Source organism: Artemia franciscana, chromosome 15, assembly GCF_032884065.1.
Source record: "Artemia franciscana chromosome 15, ASM3288406v1, whole genome shotgun sequence".
Lineage (NCBI taxonomy): Eukaryota > Metazoa > Arthropoda > Branchiopoda > Anostraca > Artemiidae > Artemia > Artemia franciscana.
In genome coordinates this window covers 37,975,581-38,002,514 of record NC_088877.1, presented here as the reverse complement: position 1 = coordinate 38,002,514, position 26,934 = coordinate 37,975,581, and the positions used below count along the sequence as shown (strand labels likewise).

General features: G+C 35.4%; 1 protein-coding gene across 1 annotated transcript in view; it reads left to right on the top strand.

Moving 5' to 3' along the window:
- LOC136036437 (uncharacterized) overlaps positions 1-26,934 on the top strand; it is a 53,418-nt gene that overhangs the window by 8,253 nt on the left and 18,231 nt on the right. The window contains exon 2 of the mRNA XM_065718672.1: positions 5,971-6,272. Within this exon, the coding sequence (XP_065574744.1) occupies positions 6,008-6,272 (265 nt within the window). The 5' untranslated portion in view covers positions 5,971-6,007. The remainder of the gene's footprint in view (positions 1-5,970; positions 6,273-26,934) is intronic.

Genomic DNA, 26,934 nt, shown 5'->3' with positions numbered 1-26,934 from the left:
CAAAACAGTTTTTTAATGTCAGTATATTTATCAGAAGAATTTGACTATTATGCTGATTCCAAACATATTATATTTATCACGTTAAGTATTGTCCATAAGAAAATACGAGGTTGAGATAATATGTCTGATTTTTGAAAAAGAGGGAAACACCCCCTAAAATTCGATGAATCTTGACTAAAATCACACCATCGAATTGAAAGTATCCAAAAATCCTAGTATAGAAGATTCAAGCTCCCATCTGTAAAAATGTAGGATATTTATTTTTTGGCCAGAAGAAAGATTACTGACGCATGTTTATTTATTTATATTTCTTTATTTTATTTATTTATTTTATTTATTTATTTATTTTTTTTATTTATTTTTTTTATTTATTTTATTTACTTATTTTATTTATTTATTTATTTATCTTTTTTTTCTCCAGGGTTGATTGCATCAAATCACTAGTCGTAGAATAATATAAATCGGCTTATTTGAAAAGATATTAAAAGCTCTAGTACCCTTTTTAACTGACTGAAAAGAGTGGAGGGCAACTTACCCTCCTTACCCCCTTTTTCCTTAATTTCCTCCGATCAAAAATTTACGATAACCATTCTGTTGAACATAGTTGAAAAGTCTAGTGCCTATGTTTTTTTTATTATTCAAAAATATACTATATTATTAAAAATATACAAATGGTTTTCTTGTACATGTTTTGAATTCTTCTTCTTTTCTTTATTTTATCCAGTGGTATTTGATCCATACTAAATTATTCTGGATGTAACTCATTTCCTTTTCTTTTTTGTTTTCTTGATAATGGGCTGGTGATACTTCATGTAATACTTTATTCCCTTATGTGCCTATACCTTTGGGGACAACTTGACTCCCATAGGCCCTGGGGAAATGTCTGTGTCCCCACTGACATTTTTTGGTGAAGGGGGGGGGTGTAAATTTTTTGCTGGAGAGATTTTCTACAGAAAGAGTTTTCAATGGGGAGGGAAGTTTCAGGGAAGTAAGCTTTCCAGGGGAAATTTTACGCTAGGAGAAACTCCCAGAATTGCTATACAAAAATCTTTTTAATGTTTGTTTTTTACTTTCTCGTTGCTGACTCATTTTCACATGTGTAAATGTTAAGGAGAATTGTCTGGGGAAAAATCTAAACGGGTTGGAATTGATTAGAATATCTTTCCTTCACAGGATATTTTCCACGGGATAAATTCTCTAGAGTGAGTTTTGTGTGGGAGCAGCTTCCTTGTTGGGGATGGGAGATTTTGAGGAAAAAATTTCAATACAGCATGAGATATCTTGCATGTTTTTAAATTAAAATTTTTTGAATGAAAGTGCGCTAAGAAATTTTTTCACCCGGACTCTTCTACAAGAAATTTTCTGGGAGTAATTCTCAGCTAGAATGGAATTTCTGAGGTAAATTTTTATTCTGGTAGTTGGATATTTTATGCGAGAAAACTTTCCTTGAAGCGACTTTTTTTGTGGGAGGGGGTTTTCCCTGCAGTATTTAAGAACGATCGGAAAATAAATTAAAAATAAGTTTTTTCAACTGAAAGTAAGGATGATATCAAAGCCTAAAACGAACAGAAACTACTGCATATATGAGGAGATTGCCCCTCCTCAGTACCATGTTATTTACGCTAATGTTTGACTTTTTATTACAATTCCTTAAGAACGACTCCTGAAGCACAAAGGCCATTTAAATAGAATAATAAGTCTTTTAAATGGTAAAAAAAAGTTAGCGTAAAAAGTAATGTAATAAGAAGGGTCAACCCCTGATCTCTGTAATCATTTTGAATTTTGATATTCCTCCTTGCTTTCAGTTGGGAAAACTTGTTTTTATAATTTAATTTTGAAAAAAAACGAATTTATTATTTCTGAAGCAATTATAATTGTTACTTTTGGCCTAATGTAAAATACATTGTGAATACAAACCTAAGATTCAATAAATAAAAAAATAATTTACCAAGAAGCAAAGCTATTTGCAGATATTGGATGGCCTAATTGGTCATAGGACAGGAAACAATTAAATTACCATTAATATTAGTTGCTTATCTCCAAGAAAAAAGAGAGAAATACCTGTTCTAGTGTAGTTCAGATAGAAAACCAAAAAGTAACTTATATGATTTGGAACTGGCACTTGATAAATATATATGTATATATATATATATATATATATATATATATATATATATATATATATATATATATATATATATATATATATATATATATATATAACATCTCTAGTCTTTTTCTCAAAATAAACCAAATTGATAACTTTTTTCCAGCATCTTGATTATTCCAAGTTCTCCCCCCTCCCCCTTAAAACTCTTTCAGTCATCAACAGATACAGACTATAGAAAAAAATTTGACTTATAACCGATTTAAAAATTTATAATTTGAAGCGAGTAGTACATTAGAAAAGTCACTCACGAGTTATACAGTATAGGGGTTATTGTAGACCTTAAAAATAAATTAGAACTTGCGCAGGTTCCTATCCCCATTAACACGGATCATTTTGATGGCCTTTTTTGTAAGGAGCACAGAAAAGGCAATTCGTGGAAACGGAAGAACATAAGGAAGTATATGAATAAATTGAAATGAACAATTAAACTAAAATAAGTAGGGTTTTGAAGTAAATAAATGAATAAACACTGAAAATAAATTATGATTTGATAACGGCTAATTTTACAAAGAAAAAAGATAGATAAGCAAATTCTACATGGTCAAAATTTCTCCATAAATCTTCAGTTCTAGGGTATGATCACACCCTTTTTAGAATGAGGTGAGTAACATCGAAATTATAAATGTAAACCTGCTTGCTCTCTTAGATGTTTAAGATACCACATGAATTTTATTAAATTTTCAGTGGGACTTGCACAGTTGTCCTATCCCTTAATACTGTTTTATATTAATGAAATTATGCTTAACTTTATTTCTATGGATTGCGGCTTTTCTCGTGAATTGACAATAATTTTAACCACGAGCTGCCAAGCAGGACAACCTTTATAATAGGTAAACCCCACTCAAACGCAATCGTTCATTTAATAGGTGTGCATGCATTGCCCTGGAGCGAATTTTTTTTCCTTACAACTGTTCATTTGACTCATCGTTCTTTGAAAATTGTCGTGCTAGAGTGTTCCCAGCATAAAAAAGGGAACAAAAATAATAAAAAAAAGAAAAAAAGAGATGTTTGGTCGTGTAAGCCTCTCGATCCTCCTTATATACTGATTTTCCTCCCTTTACTCCCACTAATTCAAATCTAGATACCATAACCTAAAAAACAATCATGCCTTACTTTTTCATATGATTATAAGACTTTTAATGTGTTTATTTTTGTTCAAAATTAGGCTAAATTATGATTTTTGTTCTTCAAATTTAGGCAAAACTCAAAAACATACTGCAAACTATACTGTGGAAGGGACATTTTTCAGGTTTTAAATAATTGTGTTTAAGTTGTTTGGATATTGAACTTTTACATAGGCAGTGATCAAAAGAAATAAAAGTGGTTTGCCATCATTTTGCCACCCCCAAAATCCCGAATGTCACAAAATTGCCTGAAAGCAGTCACATTATAAATAGTCACAATGGTAAATAGTTTTATTCAAATTAGATATATCAAATTGGACTGTCAAATTCATAAATTTATGATTGAGCACTAAGCTATTGAACATTATTTCGCGTAATTGTTTGAACCATATTGTGGTCCTTAAAAGGGCTGTTCGTTAGGGATCAGTTACGAAGAATTAGGGTACTTAACCATCCAGGCCACAGATAAGACGGGTAAGTTGAATATATTTTCATTCAATCAGACATGCTTAGCAAATTGACATTGCTGACCACAAGAATAATCTAAATAAGACGCAACTTTAAGAAAGAATTAGTATTCCTCCCAGGGTGACTGTACTGAACAAATAGGAAAAATTACGTGAGAAAATCTGACACCCTCTTCTGGACAAATTGCGCATAAGAAAAAAAAATTGACTGAGTTCTGTTTTTTTCCCATATTCAGTAAGGACATTGACCCACTTATCGGCTGGCCGATGTATCGGTCGGGGTCTAGTCATGACAAACTGCGTGTTACGCATCATTAATGATTTCAGTGTGTTACCATTTTTTCTACCCCTTTTATGTCTACTCATTATTATCAAACATCTTTTTAAGCGGTTTTATAAAAATTAACTTGGGTTCTAGCTGCATCTTGAAATCACCAAATCACCTGACTTGTTTTTAACCAATCAAAAACGAGGGTTTCAATGCAAAATTTTCCCGGTTATTTTCAACTTAAGAGCTGTGACGCAATCCAGGTTAATAACGGGATGATTTTAAACTGATGAGCTCAGTTTAAAATTGAATAAAAAACAAATTTTTTCAACTGAAAGTAAGGAGTGACATTTAAACTAAAACAAACAGAAATTAATCCGTATAAAGGGGCTGTTCCCTCCTTAACGCCCCGCTCTTTACGCTGAAGTTTGAGTCTTTCTCTCAACTCTAATTTTTAAAACAGAATTTGTTTTGCATACTATTCGGCAGTTTTTGCCGAATATTATGCGAAGAATGCTAAATAAAGGAGTAATGCGCTTGAATGATCAAAATTCAGTTAATATACAAACTTCAAGGTAATTTTTTCCCTTTTTTACAATCCTAAGATTCTCACAGAGAGGCAAATATTTTGGGCAACAATTCCTGATGAATTCTATATATATAAAAATAAGTTGTTTGTCTGTGTGTCTGTCTACTGACGTCATGTTTGTGTGTCGACTGACGCCATGTTTGTCGACTGACGTCATTATAAGGATTGAGCTGTATGTCGTCATGAAGTTGTTTGTCGTCTGACGTCATGTTTGTCGACTGACGAAATTATGGACCGGGACACCGGGACACCGGGACACAGGGAATATAAATGACGACCGGGACACATCATATACCAATTCAAAAACGAATGTATTCAAGCCGAAGTGGCGCGAAGCGCCCCAACCAACTAGGTGTTGGGTTGGCGCGAAGCGCCACCCCAACAGCCAGTAATATATAATATTTCAACGATAGTCGGTAAACCGTCTATAGGAAAACCTGAGCCACAGGGGCACAATTTCATGTCCCTCCTCGATAAATTACAGTTTTAATAGCAATAATTAGCCAAATAAGGGAGGTGAGTGCCTCTCTAGTAAATGGAACTCTTGTTATTATGGACCTAATTATTATTATGGACTTGAAATTCTTGATTATTAGAGCATTTTGTTTTGATAATTTTAGGGCGCATAAGAAAAAAAATTATGGAAATTGTTTCATTTGCCTAGTTTCAGTTTTACAGTCTCCCATTCAGTAAAAAAAAACCTACAAGAAATCATGGAGCAGAAACTGAGGGTAATGGTTATAACATTGATTAAAAAAAAGAAGAACTTGTAACTAAATTCTACCATTAACGGAAGGAATTTGTCACCTCCTATATTGTGCCCAATAGCACGATAAAGATACCAAAAAAGTTTTGAATTTCTTAGAACGTGTCCTTAGAAAAAGTAAAAATTTTAGTTTTTTTTAGGTCTTTGACCTAAAAAAACAGTTGAGCCAGATGACAGGCCAAATGACAACGAGTCCTAATTTTTTGCCTAAAAGCCAACCAATTGCATCAAATCCAATAGTGGCCCAAGATACTACGATGGTGCAAAACAGTGGGATCATACCAACTAGCAAAATGAATGTTCCTGGAAATACTATGACTCATATGGTAGCAGCCATGAGTGGAAGAACTATAGAATTGACTCAAATAATCTGGCCATCTCTTCCTGATTATCGTGCTAGAATGCTGGCCAAACAGTAATTTATAATGTCTAATACGAGAACTAATGCCATTCAATCTGGTAAGTTCTCATTTATATTTTTATTTCTTTAAATTATTTTTAATATTTTGTTCATTAGCCCTCACATCGTCAACATGTATTTTACCAACTTAATTTAAAATTAACTATAATCTATTTTACTCTCTAGGCCAAGCATTGCAAACCGTTTTGAATCACAACAACAGATGATGGCATATCGCACTACTCAACAGCAGCAATGGTGCCCGCAAATGATCCAGCATAGTCCAGCGCAGAATAGCTCTATAATGGAACAGCAAGCTCAAATAGCCCCAACTCGTATCAATTCTCAAATGCCAAGTCAGTCACAATTTTCCCAAACTCATATGACTCAAATAACCTGGCCATCTCTTCCTGATTATTGTGCTAGAATGCTGGCCAAACAACAGCAATCTATGATGGCTAATATGAGAAATGCTGCCATTCGACCTGGTAAGTTCTCATTTATGTTTTTCTTTTGAAATGTAACAATAGAATAAACCTTGTCGTATCCGTGGAATCAGAAGATAAATACAAAAAACTGAATTTTGCCAGGGAGCAAAAAAAAAAATTCCTTTGTGCAAATGTGGGACAAGCTCGTCATCCGTTTTTTATAATAAATGTAAAATAAAAACTGTGGAAGATTAAAGCTGTAAAAAATAATCTGATATTTCTGATATTTTAGGGTTGCATTTGCTGTCCAATTATTTAGTCTTAAATTATTTGTGGTCTTTTGGGTAATTTTGCAATCTTTCGACACAGCATAATCAGCTCTTATTAGTTTAACAAAGCATACTTTACAAAGTAAATTATAATCCAAATCTTCAATTTTCAGAATTTTAATTTTTAATCATATTTAAACAAATTTTAACAAGTATTTGTTTTATTTTATCAAAGTCTATTAACAAAGTAAGTTACAAAAAAGCCCGTGTCTTTGATTTAATAGTTAAAAACAAGAGCTAAGAACTCATATGGCTCTTTAGATGAGGTTTAAAGAACCAAGAGCTCATATGGTATGAGTTCTAGCGAAATTCCAATAATCAATAGACTGATTTAAAAGGAAAATCAGAAGCTTAATTCCAGTCACGATTTAAAATAAGAGCTCTGAGACACGAGGTCCTTCTAAATTTCAAAAGTCATTAAAGCGTGCCGAGGAATCAAAAGAACAGCAAGGAAACAGGCTTGAGGCTGATAGAGAAAGAAAGAACAGAAAGCGTGCCGAGACCAGTGGGTTGTTCCATATTCCCCATTATTATCAAAAACATTTAATGCACACATAAACGTTGAATACTGTAACTCCGTAAAGGCAATCAAATACATATGTAAATACGTCAACAAAGGCAGTGACATGGCAGTTTTTGGCTTGCAGCCCGAAATCAAAGATTTCGACGAAATCGTACAATATCAGGCTGGAAGATACATAAGCAGTAATGAAGCTGTTTGGCGAATTCTTTCATTTCCGATACATGAACGTAGCTGTTGTTCACTTAGCGGTACATTTACAGAATGGTCAACGTGTTTATTTCACGGAAACCAACGTGCAACAAAGAGCCCTGAATCCACCGAATACAACATTAACAGCTTTTTTTTCGCTTTGCAAAAATGATTCTTTTGCAAAAAAACTGCTGTATACTGAAGTGCCTTCGTATTACACGTGGAATACTAAAAATAAAGTATTTGAACGTCGAAAACAGGGTAAGTCAGTCGACGGCCAGCCTACCATCTTCAAAGATACCACGATAGGAAGACTCTACACCGTTCACCCCAATCAACATGAATGCTTCTTTCTACGCCCACTTTTGGTGAATGTACCCGGTCCGACATCCTTTGAGTATTTGAGAACTGTAAACGGTACTATACATGACACTTACCGTAGTGCATGCCAAGCTCTGAATTTATTGGAGAATGAGCAACACTGGGATAACTGCATCAATGACGCGTGCAAAACGTCAACCCCAAGTCAAATTCGTGCATTGTTTGGCATCATTTTAACAACTTGCTCTCCGTCAGCTCCTACAGAGTTATGGGAAAAATATAAGTCAAAAATGTCCGAAGATATACTCCATCGAAAACAGTTAGAGACGTCAGATATGACTTTTGATTTTACATCAGAAATTTATAACTACACATTAGTTATTATAGAAGATTTGTGCGTACGTATGGCAAACAAACCTCTTCAGGATTTGGGAATGCCTTCACCTAACCGTATCGCTGCTGTTTCGGCATGTGTAGAATTGGATCGTGAACAAAGTTACAGTACGAGTGATCTATTGTCGTATGTACAAAATAACATTTCCAAGTTAACGTCGGAACAAAAAGACATTTATGATACGATAATGCATTGTGTCGATAACAACGTTGGAGAAATTTTCTTTTTGGATGCGCCAGGAGGTACTGGTAAAACGTTAGTGATAAAACTGATTCTGGCATCAATCAAAAAATGATATAGCGTTGGCAATTGCGTCGTCCGGAATAGCCGCAACATTGCTGCCTGGTGGAAGAACTGCTCATTCCGCTTTGAAATTGCCTCTGAATTTGCATTCTACAGAAACTCCCACGTGCAATATTTCCAAATCATCTGGGATGGGTAAAGTATTGCAGCAATGCAAACTTATTATTTGGGATGAGTGCACAATGGCACACAAAAAATCGCTCGAGGCTCTGGATCAATGCTTGAAAGATTTGAGAGGGAAGTCGAAACCCTTTGGCAGCACATTAATATTGCTTGCGGGAGATTTCAGGCAAACATTACCTATAATACCTAGATCAACTCCTGCAGACGAAATGAATGCTTGCCTGAAAAATTCTAATTTATGGGCACACGCAAAAATATTAAAATTAACTACAAATATGCGTGTCCGATTGCAAAACGATGACTCTGGTCAAACATTTTCAGATCAGTTGCTGGCAATTGGAAACGGAAAGCTCCCAGTAGACTCAATTTCAGGACGTATACAACTGCCTGCTGATTTGTGTAATTTAGTGACGTCCAAAAATGAATTGATTGAAAAAGTATTTCCGAATATTCTAAAAAATTATAAAAATAATAAATGGCTAAGTGAAAGAGCGATTCTCGCACCCAAAAATATAGACGTCCACGAAATCAACAATATTGTTTTGACCAAGATTCGAGACCAGGCAGTCCTTTACAAGTCAGTCGACACAGTTTTGGAACCAAATGAAGCGGTTAATTATCCATCTGAATTTTTAAATTCCACAGATCTTTCAGGGTTTCCACCAAACATGCTACAACTAAAAATAGGCGTACCAATAATACTTCTAAGAAATATCAACCCACCAAAGCTTTGCAATGGCACGCGACTTGCCGTAAAAAAAACAATGGAAAACCTAATAGAGGCCACAATCTTGACAGGGCCTTTTGAGGGTGAGGCTGTTCTTATTCCTCGCCTCGCATTCCCATGATTCCAACGGATCTGCCTTTTCAATTTAAAAGATTGCAATTGCCAATTCGATTAGCATTTGCAATCACCATTAACAAAGCTCAAGGTCAATCATTAGAAAAATGTGGTATAGATTTTAATACTGATTGTTTTTCCCATGGACAATTGTAGGTTGCATGTTCGAGGGTCGGTAAACCTGACAATCTATTTATATGCAGCGACAATTGGACAGCGAAGAATGTTGTATATTCGCAAGTTTTACGCAGTAAATTTGTATTGTATCTATCTATCTATATAAAAACGAGTTGTGTGTATGCATGTTTGTTTGTTTGTAAGAAGAGCGTTTGCATATGACGTCATTATTAGTACATACGGCTTTGTATATGCACAGACAATGGGAAAGCCAAGCATGTTGTATATTCGCAATTTTTACGTAGTTTGAAACACATATATAAATCTGTCTATATTCACAGGTGGGACACAGGGACACAACTACAATGGCGCGTAACTGATATGGCGCGTAACGACTTACGCGCGCGGGGGGGCTTGGGGGGGGCGCGAAGCGCCCCACCAACTAGGTGTTGGGGTGGCACGAAGCGCCACCCCAACAGCTAGTATATATCTTCTATCTATCTATATATATAAAAATAAGTTGTCTGTCTGTCTGTGGATCAGGTGACGTCATGTTTCTGTGTCGGCTGACGTCATGAAATTAGTTGTCGTCATTTTTGCTTTGACGGTGACGTCATTCAAGATATTTAAGACATATGTTCACGTAGAAATCTATTAATGTTTAAGTTTACAATGACTGATGAACTTACCATGGCAAAAGCCGATGAAGATGCTCAAAGAGTCTATGCCAAAAAACTTGCTGCTGATAGAGAAAGTCAGAAAAGAAAGCGTGCCGAGGAATCAAAAGAACAGCAAGGAAACAGGCTTGAGGCTAAAGAACGCAAAACCGCGCAGTTAGATGAAGATCCACCTGGACAGCGAGAGTCAAAACATATCAAAACTGAAAATGATAGCGATGATGATTGGGTTTGGGATTTTGACTTGGATAAGGTCATCAATGCCTACCAGATTTTAGTTAAAAAAACAAAGGTTCGGCGATATGTATTTCATAGTGAAGCTGAAAAATAAAGAAGAAAAAGAAAACTGAAAAAAAGAAAAAATGTAAAAAACTAACCGGGACACTCAAAGAGAAATTACAAACTGGGATACCGGGACACAAATGACGACCGGGACACAGGCAATATAAATGACGACCGGGACACAGGGACACATCATTAGAATAATGAGGTATAGATCTGAATACGGATTGTTTTTGCCATGGACAATTATATGTTGCATGTTCAAGAGTCAGTAAACCTGACAATCTATTTATATGCACAGACAATGGGACAGCGAAGAATGTTGTATATTCGTATGTTTCACGTAGTTAAAAACATATATTTATATCTATCTCTATTCACAGGTGGGACACAGGGACACAACTACAATGGCGCGTAACTAATATGGCGCGTAACGACTTACGCGCGCGGGGGGGCTTGGGGTTGGGCGCGAAGCGCCCCACCAACTAGGTGTTGGGGTGGCGCGAAGCGCCACCCCAACAGCTAGTATATATATATATATATATATATATATATATATATATATATATATATATATATATGTATATATTTATTTTATTTCCTGGAATGTACTTGTCCAATTTTGATTCTGTTCAAGCGCAACAACGGTCAGCAATAGTCAGCAAACGTTCAGCTTAAAACTTCATAAGCGAAAAAATATTTCTCTAATTAGTGATTTTGACGACAACCTGATTTCTATTAGGTGGAAATTTAAACTTTTTTTAATCGTTATTTTAGTTTGTATCGGATTTTTATTTCGTTGCATCAAATAGTGATTGCTTTGATTTTTTTTATTCATTTTTGACGTCACAAAAACACTTTTAGCATTATAGCATTTTCTAAAATGAGTTTCTTGTCAAGTTGGTTCATTGGCTAAATGCTTTGATTTTACTTAGTAAAATTTTGCTAGGAATGACCCTCCTTTGAAATTTTAATTACCAGATTTTCGTGTTTCTTCATATTTGTAGCAAAATATTAATTTTCAATAAGTATCCTTTTCCTTTTTAAATTTATTATTATTACTAAATTTTTCTAATTTCTGCCGAAGAAAAATAATTTTTCGGATTTAGAATGATTGTATATTCTATTTTATTTATGATTTTAGAATACAATCAAATTTTTAAATATGTAAATTAAATTTTTCAGTAGTTTTTATCTGGTTTATATAACACAAGTGTAAAAATTTAATGAACTTGATGTTTATAATGTGAATATACTGATTATTTTTGTTTTCGTCATGTCAAATGATTATATGTTTCAGTTTTAATTCTTTTTTTATATTGATTCTTTTAAATATGTTGGATTTTCTATCTTCTAAATATATTTTTTTGCCAATAGAGCTTCTTTCTTCACTTTGTTAAATTTGTTAGAAAATTATCTTTTGTTTTGTTAACGGTTGAAACTTGCTCTCTTTGGAGAGGAGATGGGGGAAAGCGGAAGCTAGATCCTCGTCAATCACGATTATGCCATTAAAGCTTGGTATGAACAACATCAAAGTATGGAAGACAAAACTAGAGTAAAACTCAATTATTCTACTCAATTGGGCCATTTCTCACTATACATTATACATACAAGAGAAATGGGTTAAGTATCCAAGGCAACCTTTTTATTTTATTTTTTTTAATATTTCATTGTATCTTATCTTTTATTGCCTTTTAACTCTTATTTCATCTTTTTTTTAATCTTTGTGTATATATGTGCGTATATGTATACGTACGTATGTGCGTATATATATATACGTACGTAAGTGTACGTATATATATATATATATATATATATATATATATATATATATATATATATATATATATATATATATATATATATATATACTAGCTGTTGGGGTGGCGCTTCGCGCCACCCCAACACCTAGTTGGTGGGGGCGCTTTGCGCCCCCCCCCAAGCCCCCCCGCGCGCGTAAGTCGTTACGCGCCATATTAGTTACGCGCCATTGTAGTTGTGTCCCTATGTCCCACCTGTGAATATAGATATATATATATATATATATATATATATATATATATATATATATATATATATATATATATATATATATATATATATATATATATATATATATATATATATATATATATATATATATATATATGTTTTTAACTACGTAAAACTTGCGAATATACAACATTCTTTGCTGTCCCATTGTCTGTGCATATAAATAGATTGTCAGGTTTACCGACTCTTGAACATGCAACATATAATGGTCCATGGGAAAACAATCCGTATTCAGATCTATACCTCATGATTCTAATGATTGCCCTTGAGCTTTGTTGATGGTGATTGCTAATCGACCATTCCCTGAGTCGCCATCGTCATTTATATATCCCCCTGTGCACCCCGGCGTCCCCTTTGTAGTTATGTCCCTGTGTCCCGGTCGTCATTTATATTCCCTGTGTCCCGGTCGTCATTTGTGTCCCGGTGTCCCAGTCTGTGATTTCTCTTTGAGCGTCCCGGGCGTCATTTATATTCCTTGTGTCCCGGTGTCCCGGTCGTCATTTATATCCCCCTGTGCCCCCGGCGTCCCCGTTGTAGTTGTGTCATTTATATTCCCTGTGTCCCGGTCGTCATCCCGGTATACATTCGTTTTTGAATTGGTATATGATGAAATAAATTTTTAATTTTTTCCCTTTTTTTCCTTTTAGTTTTTTTTTATTGGTTTTGACCTTTTTTTAGGTTTTTTAGTTTTTTTCTTTTTTCTTTTTAGTTTTTTTTTTACTTTTTTTATTTTTATTTATATTTTTTTAGTTTTCTTTTTCTCCTTTATTTTTCAGTTTTTTTCCTTTTTTTAGTTTTTTTTTCTTTTTTAGTTCTTTTAGTTTTTACCTTTTTTAGTTTTTTTTAGTTTTTTAGATGAAATTTTTTTTAGTTTTTTACCTTTTTTTCTTTTTAGTTTTTTATTGGTTTTTACCTTTTTTTTTAGCTTTTTTAGTTTTTTTTCGTTTTTTCTTTTTACTTTTTTTTTAGTTTTTATCTTTTTTATTTTTTTTTATTTTTTTTTTAATTTTATTAGTTTTCTTTTTCTCTTCTATTTTTCAGTTTTTTCCTTTTTTTAGTTTTTTTTTAGTTTTTAGTTTTTTAAGTTTTTTCCCTTTTTTTAGTTTCTTTAGTTTTTTTAGTTTTTCGGCTTTTTTATTTTTTTTATTAGTTTTTAGTTTTTTTTTGTAGTTTTTGCCTTTTTTTAGTTTTTTCAGTTTTTTTTTAGTTTTTAGTTTTTTACCTTTTTTAGCCTAACCAGGATTTGAACCTGGGACCTTCATTCTCCGTTCTGACACCCTCTCTCACCGAGTGACTACTCCAGCATGTTCATTTTGGTGTTTTAAATGGTATATTATTAACCAAATTAATGTGTTTTACAATATACTAAGCATCGTCATAACAAAAATGACGACAACTGATTTCATGACGTCAGCCGACACAGAAACATGACGTCACCTGATCCACAGATCCACAGACAGACAACTTATTTTTATATATATAGATATATATATATATACTAGCTTTTGGGGTGGCGCTTCGTGCCCCACCCCAAACCCCCCTCGCGCGTAAGTCGTTACGCGCCATATTAGTTACGCGCCATTGTAGTTGTGTCCCTGTGTCCCACCTGTGAATATATATATATATATATATATATATATATATATATATATATATATATATATATATATATATATATATATATATATATATATATATATATATATATATATATATAGTGTGGTCTTCGAAGTTATCTATATATATATATATATATATATATATATATATATATATATATATATATATATATATATATATATATATATATATATATATATATATATATATATATATATATATATATATATATATATATATATATATATATGTATATATATATATATATATATATATATATATATATATATATATATATATATATATATATACATATATATATATATATATATATATATATATATATATATATATATATATATATATATATGTATATATATATATATATATATATATATATATATATATATATATATATATATATATATATGTGTGTGTGTGTGTGTGTGTGTGTTTTTTTAACTGCGTAAAACTTGCGAATATACAACATTCTTCGCTGTCCCATTGTCTGTGCATATAAATAGATTGTCAGGTTTACCGACTCTTGAACATGAAACATATAATTGTCCATGGGAAAAACAATCCGTCTTCAGATCTATACCTCATGATTCTAATGATTGCCCTTGAGCTTTGTTGATGGTGATTGCTAATCGAACATTCCCTGTGTCGCCGTAGAAAACTCCCCTAGTGCCCCTGAGATAGGGTTGTTAGTCATAGCCTGGAGTCATATAAGGTCATATTGGAGTTTCTAGCGCCCTTCATAAGATTCAATGTGATGAGAAGGCAATTATTCCTCCCCTCCCCCAAACGCCGGGTTTTCCCAAAATACATCGAAATAACTTTTTTAGACAGTCATTTTATTTAAAATAGTCCAAATATCATATGATTAAGAAAATTTTAAAGCTGTGATTAAGTGAACTGATGGAACTCGAAAATCCCATGTTAAAATTGAAAATTTATATTTAAAAAGTATTCAAATATTATTGGCGGAGGATACCGCTTTAAATATCAGTCCATAGCTTCTTGAAGATGCTACAAAATGGTTGCTAGGATTTTGCTCTATTTCCTCTAATTGCTTAGATATCTTAGAAAATGTCTAGCTCTTTTTCACAAGTGTACTCTATGAAGATATTGCATTTAGAACAAAATCGGTACTATTATGAGCAAAAGACAATAGCCTGTAAGATGATTGCAACCATTTTCCGATGTATTTTCCTGTTTTCGAACAGTCCCATAGAATATTTTCAGCTACCAGAAATTTTACAAGTTTTTTGCCAGACAGAATCGTTTCAGATCACCCTAGAGACCAGATTAACAAGCTGGTGTAATTTCCTGCCATTTCCACCAATGAATAAGTGCTATTTGAAGGGTTTTTGACAATCGACGGTCTCTAGAGGGCTGAGAAACAGAAGGCTACCCTAAGTGCAATTTTAAAACTCGATGTTTTCTAGTTCACTTAATTACAGCCTTAAAAAGAAAAATTCACGTGGAATTGAACTGTTGTGTGACATGCATTTAGTACATGAACATTTAAATCTCTTAAGCCATCTGGGAATACTTTTCCAGATAATATTCAGTAGTTGGTTAGTTCCTCACGTTTTCTGTGCTGGTGTTGTAAAATAAAAAAAGATAAAAATAAGTGTAGTCCGTACCGACCCATAATTGTTTCACCAGTATTATGTAAATTATTAGAGCTGTTAGTTATGGATGAGATTACCCGAGTTCGCTCTACGCCGACGATCAGTTTGACCACAGCCGTGATCATATCCACCGAGTTATTGCAAATGTTTTGCTAGACGTAGAAGAAAATAAGGATATTGTTATTATGCCTGGTCACGATCTATCACAAAGGTTCCATTCGGGGATACATCCTCAGTTACTGCTTAGCGCCAGCCACCATGGGCTTGAGAGCTCAATCATACGTTTCTACAAACATATGTAGGCTATAGTAATCTTCATCTTTTCTTTTCTAAGCGCTTAATCAAAAGGATTTTGTTGTTTCAAAAGCTATACGAAGTTTTGAACCTCAGCCGGACCATTTCTGGCACCGAGGAAAATTTTGGGAATTAATATTCCAAACTAGCTGTTGGGTTGGCGCTTCGCGCGACCCCAACACCTAGTTGGTGGGGCGCTTCGCGCCCCCCAAGCCCCTCCGCGCGCGTAAGTCGTTACGCGCCATATTAGTTACGCGCCATTGTAGTTGTGTCCCTGTGTCCCACCTGTGAATATAGATAGATTTATATATGTGTTTCAAACTACGTAAAAATTGCGAATATACAACATTCTTGGCTTTCCCATTGTCTGTGCATATACATAGCCGTATGTACTAATAATGACGTCATATACAAACACTCTTTTTACAAACAAACAAACATGCATACACACAACTCGTTTTTATATAGATAGTTAGATACAATACAAATTTACTGCGTAAAACTTGCGAATATACAACATTCTTCGCTGTCCAATTGTCGCTGCATATAAATAGATTGTCAGGTTTACCGACCCTCGAACATGCAACGTACAATTGTCCATGGGAAAAACAATCAGTATTAAGATCTATACCACATTTTTCTAATGATTGACCTTGAGCTTTGTTAATGGTGATTGCAAATACTAATCGAATTGGGAATTGCAATTTTTAAATTGAAAAGGCAGATCCGTTGGAATCATGGGAATGCAAGGAATAAGAACAGCCTCACCCTCAAAAGACCCTGTCAAGATTGTGGCCTCTATTAGGTTTTCCATTGTTTTTTTTACGGCAAGTCGCGTGCCATTGCAAAGCTTTGGTGGGTTGATATTTCTTAAAAGTATTATTGGTACGCCTATTTTTAGTTGTAGCACGTGTGGTGGAAACCCTGAAAGATCTATGGAATTTAAAAATTCAGATGGATAATTAACCGCTTCATTTGGTTCCAAAACTGTGTCGACTGACTTGTAAAGTACTGCCTGGTCTCGAATCTTGGTCAAAACAATATTGTTGATTTCGTGGACGTCTATATTTTTGGGTGCGAGAATCGCTCTTTCACTTAGCCATTTATTATTTTTATAATTTTTTAGAATATTCGGAAATACTTTTTCAATCAATTCATTTTTGGACGTCACTAAATTACAGAGATCAGCAGGTAGTTGTATACGTCCTGAAATTGAGTCTACTGGGAGCTTTCCGTTTCCAATTGCCAACAATTGATCTGAAAATGTTTGACCAGAGTCATCGTTTTGCAATCGGACACGCATATTTGTAGTTAATTTTAATATTTTTACGTGTGCCCATAAATTAGACTTTTTCAGGCAAGCATTCATTTCGTCTGCAGAAGTTGATCTAGGTATTATAGGTAATGTTTGCCTGAAATCTCCCGCAAGCAATATTAATGTGCTGCCAAAGGGTTTCGACTTCCCTCTCAAATCTTTCAAGCATTGATCCAGAGCCTCGAGCGATTTTTTGTGTGCCATTGTGCACTCATCCCAAATAATAAGTTTGCATTGCTGCAATACTTTACCCATCCCAGATGATTTGGAAATATTGCACGTGGGAGTTTCTGTAGAATGCAAATTCAGAGGCAATTTCAAAGCGGAATGAGCAGTTCTTCCACCAGGCAGCAATGTTGCGGCTATTCCGGACGACGCAATTGCCAACGCTATATCATTTTTTAATCGAATTGATGCCAGAATCAGTTTTATCACAAACGTTTTACCAGTACCTCCTGGCGCATCCAAAAAGAAAATTTCTCCAACGTTGTTATCGACACAATGCATTATCGTATCATAAATGTCTTTTTGTTCCGACATTAACTTGGAAATATTATTTTGTACATACGACAATAGATCACTCGTACTGTAACTTTGTTCACGATCCAGTTCTACACATGTCGAAACAGCAGCGATACGGTTAGGTGAAGGCATTCTCAAATCCCGAAGAGGTTTGTTTGCCATGCGTACGCACAAATCTTCTATAATAACTAAAGTGTAGTTATAAATTTCTGATGTAAAATCAAAAGTCATATCTGACGTCTCTAACTGTTTTCGATGGAGTATATCTTCGGACATTTTTGACTTATATTTTTCCCATAACTCTGTAGGAGCTGATGGAGAGCAAGTTGTTAAAATGATGCCAAACAATGCACGAATTTGACTTGGGGTTGACGTTTCGCACGCGTCATTGATGCAGTTATCCCAGTGTTGGTCATTCTCCAATTAATTCAGAGCTTGGCATGCACTACGGTAAGTGTCATGTATAGTACCGTTTACAGTTCTCAAATACTCAAAGGATGTCGGACCGGGTACATTCACCAAAAGCAGGCGTAGAAAGAAGCATTCATGTTGATTGGAGTGAACGGTGTAGAGTCTTCCTATCGTGGTATCTTTGAAGATGGTAGATTGGCCGTTTACTGACTTACCCTGTTTTCGACGTTCAAATACTTTATTTTTAGTATTCCACGTGTAATACGAAGGCACTTCAGTATACAGCAGTTTTTTTGCAAAAGAATCATTTTTGCAAAGCGATAAAAAAGCTGTTAATGTTGTATCCGGTCGATTCAGGGCTCTTTGTTGCACGTTGGTTTCCGTGAAATAAACACGTTGACCATTCTGTAAATGTACCGCTAAGTGAACAACAGCTGGACTACGTTCATGTATCGGAAATGAAAGAATTCGCCAAAGAGCTTCATTACTGCTTATGTATCTTCCAGCCTGATATTGTACGATTTCGTCGAAATCTTTGATTTCGGGCTGCAAGCCAAAAACTGCCATGTCACTGCCTTTGTTGACGTATTTACATATGTATTTGATTGCCTTTACGGAGTTACAGTATTCAAAGTTTATGTGTGCATTAAATGTTTTTGATAATAATGGGGAATATGGAACAACCCACTGGTTATCTACTTCGATGGTGGTACCGTTACGCTTCTTTATTATTGCTGTTTTACCGCCATCTTCAGTAGATCTTCTTCTATATTGTGGGTAACCATCATTGCCAGTAATTGTGTTTGATACTAAAAGTCGAGGATATTGCTTTGTGCACCTTCCTTTGGCCATGCATGATGAATTTTCGTTCAGTGCACCGCAAGGTCCATGTATCATATTTTTTACAATAATATCATGTAACCCCTTATCGACATTTTTATCAGGTATTTCAGCGGAAATCACATCATCAATTTCGTTCGAAGTAATTTTTTTATGTAGCCAGATTAGTGTATGTGCGTGTGGCAAACCTCGTTTTTGCCATTCCACTGAGTACATCCAGCATCGCACTGACCCAAACACTTCAAGTTTTACTATGTAGTTTATCAGTGATTTCAACTTTTGCCGGAAGACACGGGCCGTAATGTCATGCCTATGAATCGCCGATTGTCCTTGAAGTAAAAGCTGCAGTATCTCGTCCCAAGATTGATTACATGTAAATGTAATAAATAAATCTGGACGACCATAGAGACGAACATACGCAATAGCATCTTGAGCATATTCATGCATATGACGGAGACTGCCAGCATATGACGAAGGTAAAATTGTTAATCTTCCAACGTTTGTGGTATTACCGTCATTTATAACTGCATCTCGCAAATGAATGTATTGTTCAGAGCGGAGCTTGGTTTGATTCAGGCGGATATATAGCAAACGTTCTGATTCAATTTTAGCATACATTTCAACGACAAATTGGTGAAACAATTCACGGCATTTTAAAGTATAATTTTCTTCATCCTGCCGAATCATTAGTCTATTGGAATAATAATGCATTGCACTGCATTTCTTATTCATTTCTTTGTTAGTGGCTGGATTCATCAATTTAATATTAAAGTGATAACCGTCGGCTCCATCCCAAAAAATGATAAGATATTGTAGGGCATCGTAGCATCGATGAGTTTCAGCAATTCTTAACAACTGAGCGTTTCGCTTATGAAGAATAATATCTCGAGGTAAAAAATGATCACCGACCATAACGATTGCCACTTCGTCGATAGTTGGAGCATTGTATCTACGCACATGTTGGCCAGGAGGCGTTAGTAGACATAAATTGATCTGGATTTTCGATTTGGGCTCCAAACGACGTCATTTGGAAACATGAGTTGTATTTTCTGATTTTTGAAAAAAAACGCTTAGATTCTGACGTAGTTCCAGTAAGGAAAGTCTTCAATGGCTCTGGTGGTGCAGCCAATAGAGGAAGTTTAACTTTTCCTGAGGCGCAACATATTCCCATTGTTTCACCATTGAATTTCAAGGCCTTGCAATAGGGACAAATTTTAGACATTGTCCCGATTTGAACACATCTACTCAAGCTATAATCATCGACTGGGCTGTACCTGAATGCCAGGCGATAACTTTCAGGTTGCTCTGATTCCTCGGCAAGCTTTCTTTTCTTACTTTCTCTATCAGCAGCAAGCCTGATTTCTTGCTGTTCTTGTGATTCCTCGGCACGCTTTCTTTTCTTACTTTCTCTATCAGCAGCAAGCCTGATTTCTTGCTGTTCTTGTGATTCCTCGGCACGCTTTCTGTTCTTTCTTTCTCTATCAGCCTCAAGCCTGTTTCCTTGCTGTTCTTTTGATTCCTCGGCACGCTTTCTGTTCTTTCTTTCTCTATCAGCCTCAAGCCTGTTTCCTTGCTGTTCTTTTGATTCCTCGGCACGCTTTCTTTTCTGACTTTCTCTATCAGCAGCAAGTTTTTTGGCATAGACTCTTTGAGCATCTTCATCGGCTTTTGCCATTGTAAGTTCATCAGTCATTTTAAACTTAAACATTAATAGATTTCTACGTGAACATATATGTCTTAAATATCTTTAATGACGTCACCGTCATAGCAAAAATGACGACAACTAACTTCATGACGTCAGTCGACACAGAAAAATGACGTCACCTGATCCACAGACAGACACACAGACAGACAACTTATTTATATATATATAGACTAGCTCTTGGGGTGGCGCTTCGCGCCACCCCAACACCTAGTTGGTGGGGCGCTTCGCGCCCCCCCAAGCCCCCCGCGCGCGTAAGTCGTTACGCGCCATATTAGTTACGTGCCATTGTAGTTGTGTCCCTGTGTCCCACCTGTGAATATAGATAGATTTATATATGTGTTTCAAACTACGTAAAAATTGCGAATATACAACATTCTTGGCTTTCCCACTACTGGGAGCTTTCCGTTTCCAATTGCCAGCAATTGATCTTAAAATGTTTGACCAGAGTCATCGTTTTGCAATCGGACACGCATATTTGTAGTTAATTTTAATATTTTTACGTGTGCCCTTAAATTAGAATTTTTCAGGCAAGCATTCATTTCGTCTGCAGGAGTTAAGCTACGTAAAAATTGCGAATATACAACATTCTTGACTTTCCCATTGTCTGTGCATATACAAAGCCGTATGTACTAATAATGACGTCATATGCAAACGCTCTTTTTACAAACAAACAAACATGGATACACACAACTCGTTTTTATATAGATAGATAGATAGATAGATACAATACAAATTAACTGCGTAAAACTTGCGAATATACAACATTCTTCGCTGTCCAATTGTCGCTGCATATAAATAGATTGTCAGGTTTACCGACCCTCGAACATGCAACATACAATTGTCCATGGGAAAAACAATCAGTATTAAGATCTATACCACATTTTTCTAATGATTGACCTTGAGCTTTGTTAATGGTGATTGCAAATGCTAATCGAATTGGGAATTGCAATCTTTTAAATTGAAAAGGCAGATCCGTTTGAATCATGGGAATGCGAGGAATAAGAACAGCTCACCCTCAAAAGGCCCTGTCAAGATTGTGGCCTCTATTAGGTCTTCCATTGTTTTTTTTTACGGCAAGTCGCGTGCCATTGCAAAGCTTTGATGGGTTGATATTTCTTAAAAGTATTATTGGTACGCCTATTTTTAGTTGTAGCACGTGTGGTGGAAACCCTGAAAGATCTATGGAATTTAAAAATTCAGATGGATAATTAACCGCTTCATTTGGTTCCAAAACTGTGTCGACTGACTTGTAAAGGACTGCCTGGTCTAGAATCTTGGTCAAAACAATATTGTTGATTTCGTGGATGTCTATATTTTTGGGTGCGAGAATCGCTCTTTCACTTAGCCATTTATTATTTTTATAATTTTTTAGAATATTCGGAAATACTTTTTCAATCAATTCATTTTTGGACGTCATTAAATTACAGAAATCAGCAGGTAGTTGTATACGTCCTGAAATTGAGTCTACTGGGAGCTTTCCGTTTCCAATTGCCAGCAATTGATCTGAAAATGTTTGACAAGAGTCATCGTTTTGCAATCGGACACGCATATTTGTAGTTAATTTTAATATTTTTACGTGTGCCCATAAATTAGAATTTTTCAGGCAAGCATTCATTTCGTCTGCAGGAGTTGATCTAGGTATTATAGGTAATGTTTGCCTGAAATCTCCCGCAAGCAATATTAATGTGCTGCCAAAGGGTTTCGACTTCCCTCTCAAATCTTTCAAGCATTGATCCAGAGCCTCGAGCGATTTTTTGTGTGCCATTGTGCACTCATCCCAAATAATAAGTTTGCATTGCTGCAATACTTTACCCATCCCAGATGATTTGGAAATATTGCACGTGGGAGTTTCTGTAGAATGCAAATTGAGAGGCAATTTCAAAGCGGAATGAGCAGTTCTTCCACCAGGCAGCAATGTTGCGGCTATTCCGGACGACGCAATTGCCAACGCTATATCATTTTTTGATCAAATTGATGCCAGAATCAGTTTTATCACAAACGTTTTACCAGTACCTCCTGGCGAATCCAAAAAGAAAATTTCTCCAACGTTGTTATCGACACAATGCATTATCGTATCATAAATGTCTTTTTGTTCCGAGGTTAACTTGGAAATGTTATTTTGTACATACGACAATAGATCACTCGTACTGTAACTTTGTTCACGATCCAATTCTACACATGTCGAAACAGCAGCGATACGGTTAGGTGAAGGCATTCCCAAATCCTGAAGAGGTTTGTTTGCCATACGTACGCACAAATCTTCTATAATAACTAAAGTGTAGTTATAAATTTCTGATGTAAAATCAAAAGTCATATCTGACGTCTCTAACTGTTTTCGATGGAGTATATCTTCGGACATTTTTGACTTATATTTTTCCCATAACTCTGTAGGAGCTGATGGAGAGCAAGTTGTTAAAATGATGCCAAACAATGCACGAATTTGACTTGGGGTTGACGTTTCGCACGCGTCATTGATGCAGTTATCCCAGTGTTGGTCATTCTTCAATAAATTCAGAGCTTGGCATGCACTACGGTAAGTGTCATGTATAGTACCGTTTACAGTTCTCAAATACTCAAAGGATGTCGGACCTGGTACATTCACCAAAAGCAGGCGTAGAAAGAAGCATTTATGTTGATTGGGGTGAACGGTGTAGAGTCTTCCTATCGTGGTATCTTTGAAGATGGTAGGTTGGCCGTCGACTGACTGGCTTCACTATGAAATACATATCGCCGAACTTTTGTTTTTTTAACTAAAATCTGGTAGGCATTGATGACCTTATCCAAGTCAAAATCCCAAACCCAATCATCATCGCTATCATTTTCAGTTTTGATATGTTTTGACTCTCGCTGTCCAGGTGGATCTTCATCTAACTGCGCGGTTTTCCGTTCTTTAGCCTCAAGCCTGTTTCCTTGCTGTTCTTTTGATTCCTCGGCACGCTTTCTTTTCTCACTTTCTCTATCAGCAGCAAGTTTTTTGGCATAGACTCTTTGAGCATCTTCATCGGCTTTTGCCATTGTAAGTTCATCAGTCATTGTAAACTTAAACATTAATAGATTTCTACGTGAACATATGTCTTAAATATCTTGAATGACGTCACCGTCAAAGCAAAAATGACGACAACTAATTTCATGACGTCAGTCAACACAGAAACATGACGTCACCTGATCCACAGACAGACACACAGACAGACAACTTATTTATATATATATAGATATTTATATATATATATATATTTTCTTTTTAGTTTTTTTGTAGTTTTTACCTTTTTTAGTTTTTTTCTTCTTTTGTATTAATGCTAAAGCCAAGGTTCAAACCTGGAGCCTCTCGGACCTAGAACCTGAAACATAAAGCTTTACCAACTCAGCTACTTCGGCTTGAATACATTTGTTCTGAGCAGCTTCCTCGGGTGTTGCCATTGTAGGTTCTTCAGTCATTTTACAATTAGAAATTTCTCTTTCAACGGTCTTCTTACAATTAAAAATTTGTCTTTGAACGATATTCTTAAATACCTGTGTCCTGGTCGTCATTTATATTCCCTGTGTCCCGGTCGTCATTAGTGTCCCGTTATCCCAGTCTGTAATTTCTCTTTGAGTGTCCCGGTCGTTATTTATATTCCCTTTGTCCCGGTCGTCATTTGTGTCCTGGTCTGTAATTTCTCTTTGAGTGTTTTTTCTTTTTTGTATTTTTTAGTTTTTTACATTTTTTCTTTTTTCAGTTTTCTTTTTCTTCTTTATTTTTCAGCTTCACTATGAAATACATATCGCCGAACCTTTGTTTGTTTAACTAAAATCTGGTAGGCATTGATGACCTTATCCAAGTCAAAATCCCAAACCCAATCATCATCGCTATCATTTTCAGTTTTGATATGTTTTGACTCTCGCTGTCCAGGTGGATCTTCATCTAACTGCGCGGTTTTGCGTTCTTTAGCCTCAAGCCTGTTTCCTTGCTGTTCTTTTGACTCCTCGGCACGCTTTCTTTTCTGACTTTCTCTATCAGCAGCAAGTTTTTTGGCATAGACTCTTTGAGCATCTTCATCGGCTTTTGCCATTGTAAGTTCATCAGTCATTTTAAACTTAAACATTAATAGATTTCTACGTGAACATATATGTCTTAAATATCTTTAATGACGTCACCGTCATAGCAAAAATGACGACAACTAACTTCATGACGTCAGTCGACACAGAAACATAACGTCACCTGACAGACAGACACACAGACAGACAACTTATTTTTATATATATATATATAGGAAAATAAGACTTGAATTTAAGGCCGAAAAGTGTGAAGTTGTGTCAATTGGTATGTCACGCAATCGGCACATCCCCAATATCGTTTGCCTTGATGGTCATCCTGTTAAGCTGTCGTCAAGAATAAGTTACTTTGGATTACCCATTGGAAGTGAATTATATCATACTCGAGCAGTTTTATTAGAATTTTTAGGTGCAAAGCTTCGCAAGGCATTCGGCCTTGTATGCTTGTCCCTTGCAAAGCACGCTATAAAAGAAAAGCACTTTCTAAAATTTATAATGCGTTTTCTGTGCCCCATTTGTTAGCTTTGTCACCTTTTTGGAATTTTTTTAGGACGTCGGATAAAGGAGCTTGTCGGTCAAATTATTTTCGTTGCGCTAAGTTCCTACTGTGTGTACCTCTGTGGGCTTCTGTGCGGGTGGTTTCGGTATATGGAGTTGTCAATCCGTTTGCTGTTGTCGCGGAGCGTAGGTTACGCTTTTAGCAGAATTTGGATGCTTTACATAGTTTATTTTGTGCCTTTTTATAAAAAGTTTTTCCAATTGAAGTTGATTTTTGTTTCCTTCTTTTTCCCCCTTGTATGCTCTATTTTGATACTATTGTGTGTTTATTGGGTTAATAAAGTTTCATTCATCCATTCATACATAACAAGGCTTTTGGAGTTAATAAAACCACTTGAGTTTAGAGGCAAGTTTTGTAAGTTATGCCACAGGGCATTTAAGGCGTCAAAAGTGATGGAGGGCATTTAGCTTCCCCTCTCCCTGACAACCAATCTTTTCACCAAACGCATCTGATTGAAATTATGTCATAGCGATTATGTTAAAAATAGTTCAAAGAATGGTTCTAGTAAGGCAAAGTTTTTGTATGGTTCGTTGCTCTGGGTGATTATGGTCCTCTCAGCTATCTTCCAGTATTAATTTATATTTAATAATATGGACATTTTTAATTTCTTCAATAGTATTGAATGATCCTGGGCTAGCTGCTACTTTCATATTATTGTTGTGTTATTGTATCTTTGCCGTCATGTTTATCTTTGTATTGTAGTGTGTTATTATTTTATCTTTGTCTAGGCCTAGTTTTTCGAGCTTGTCTCCCCATGGGCCTATGTCATTTATATATACATGTATGTGCGATTAATAAATAAATGAACTTGAACTCCCCAGTGCCCTGTGGATAGTGTTGTAAGTTATGCCATATACGCATATAAAGTTTTTGCGGAATGGGCGGCACATAAGCTTCAGATGGAGCTTATTTGATTTTGAATTGGAAGTTATAATGCCCTTTTTGAGAGTCAAAGTGATTTGAGAGCAATTAGTTCATCTCTTATTTTAATAATTTTTCTCAACACTTCCAATGAAAATTTGGATAGAACAATTTTGCTTATCGTAGTTAAAGGTTTCAGAAATTATGTCTTTTAGGAAGAAACCCCCCCCCTACTATCTCAGGGAATGGGTGTTAAGCTATGTCTTGGGGACGTATAAGGTTTTTATAGAAAGTTTGGACGTATATACTTTGGACAGGACTCTTTGGATTGGTAAACAAAAGTTCTAGTGCCCTTTTTAAGAGACAAATTAATCAGAGCGTGGCTATTCTTTCCCCCATACACACAAACACGTCCTTTGTATTCAAGAGATATTTTAAGACAGTCGTTTTATTCAAAATAGTCCAAATATCATACAACAAGGCTTTTGTGGTTGATACAAACTACCAGAGCCTGAGGGTGAGTGTTGTAGGTTATGCACCTGGGGTATTTAAGGTTCTTATCGAAGGGATTGCTGCATAAATTTTAGAGGTGGCTCAATTTGTTGAAATTGGAAGTTCTACTTCTCATATAAGGTAATGGAGCAATAGAGGTCAAGTAGCCTCTCCTCCCACCCAACTACACCTATTTTTGCCAAATGTCTCTGAATGAAATTTCACGATGGTGGTTTTGTTTAAAATAGTCAAAAGAATATATAACAATGCCTTCAGGGCT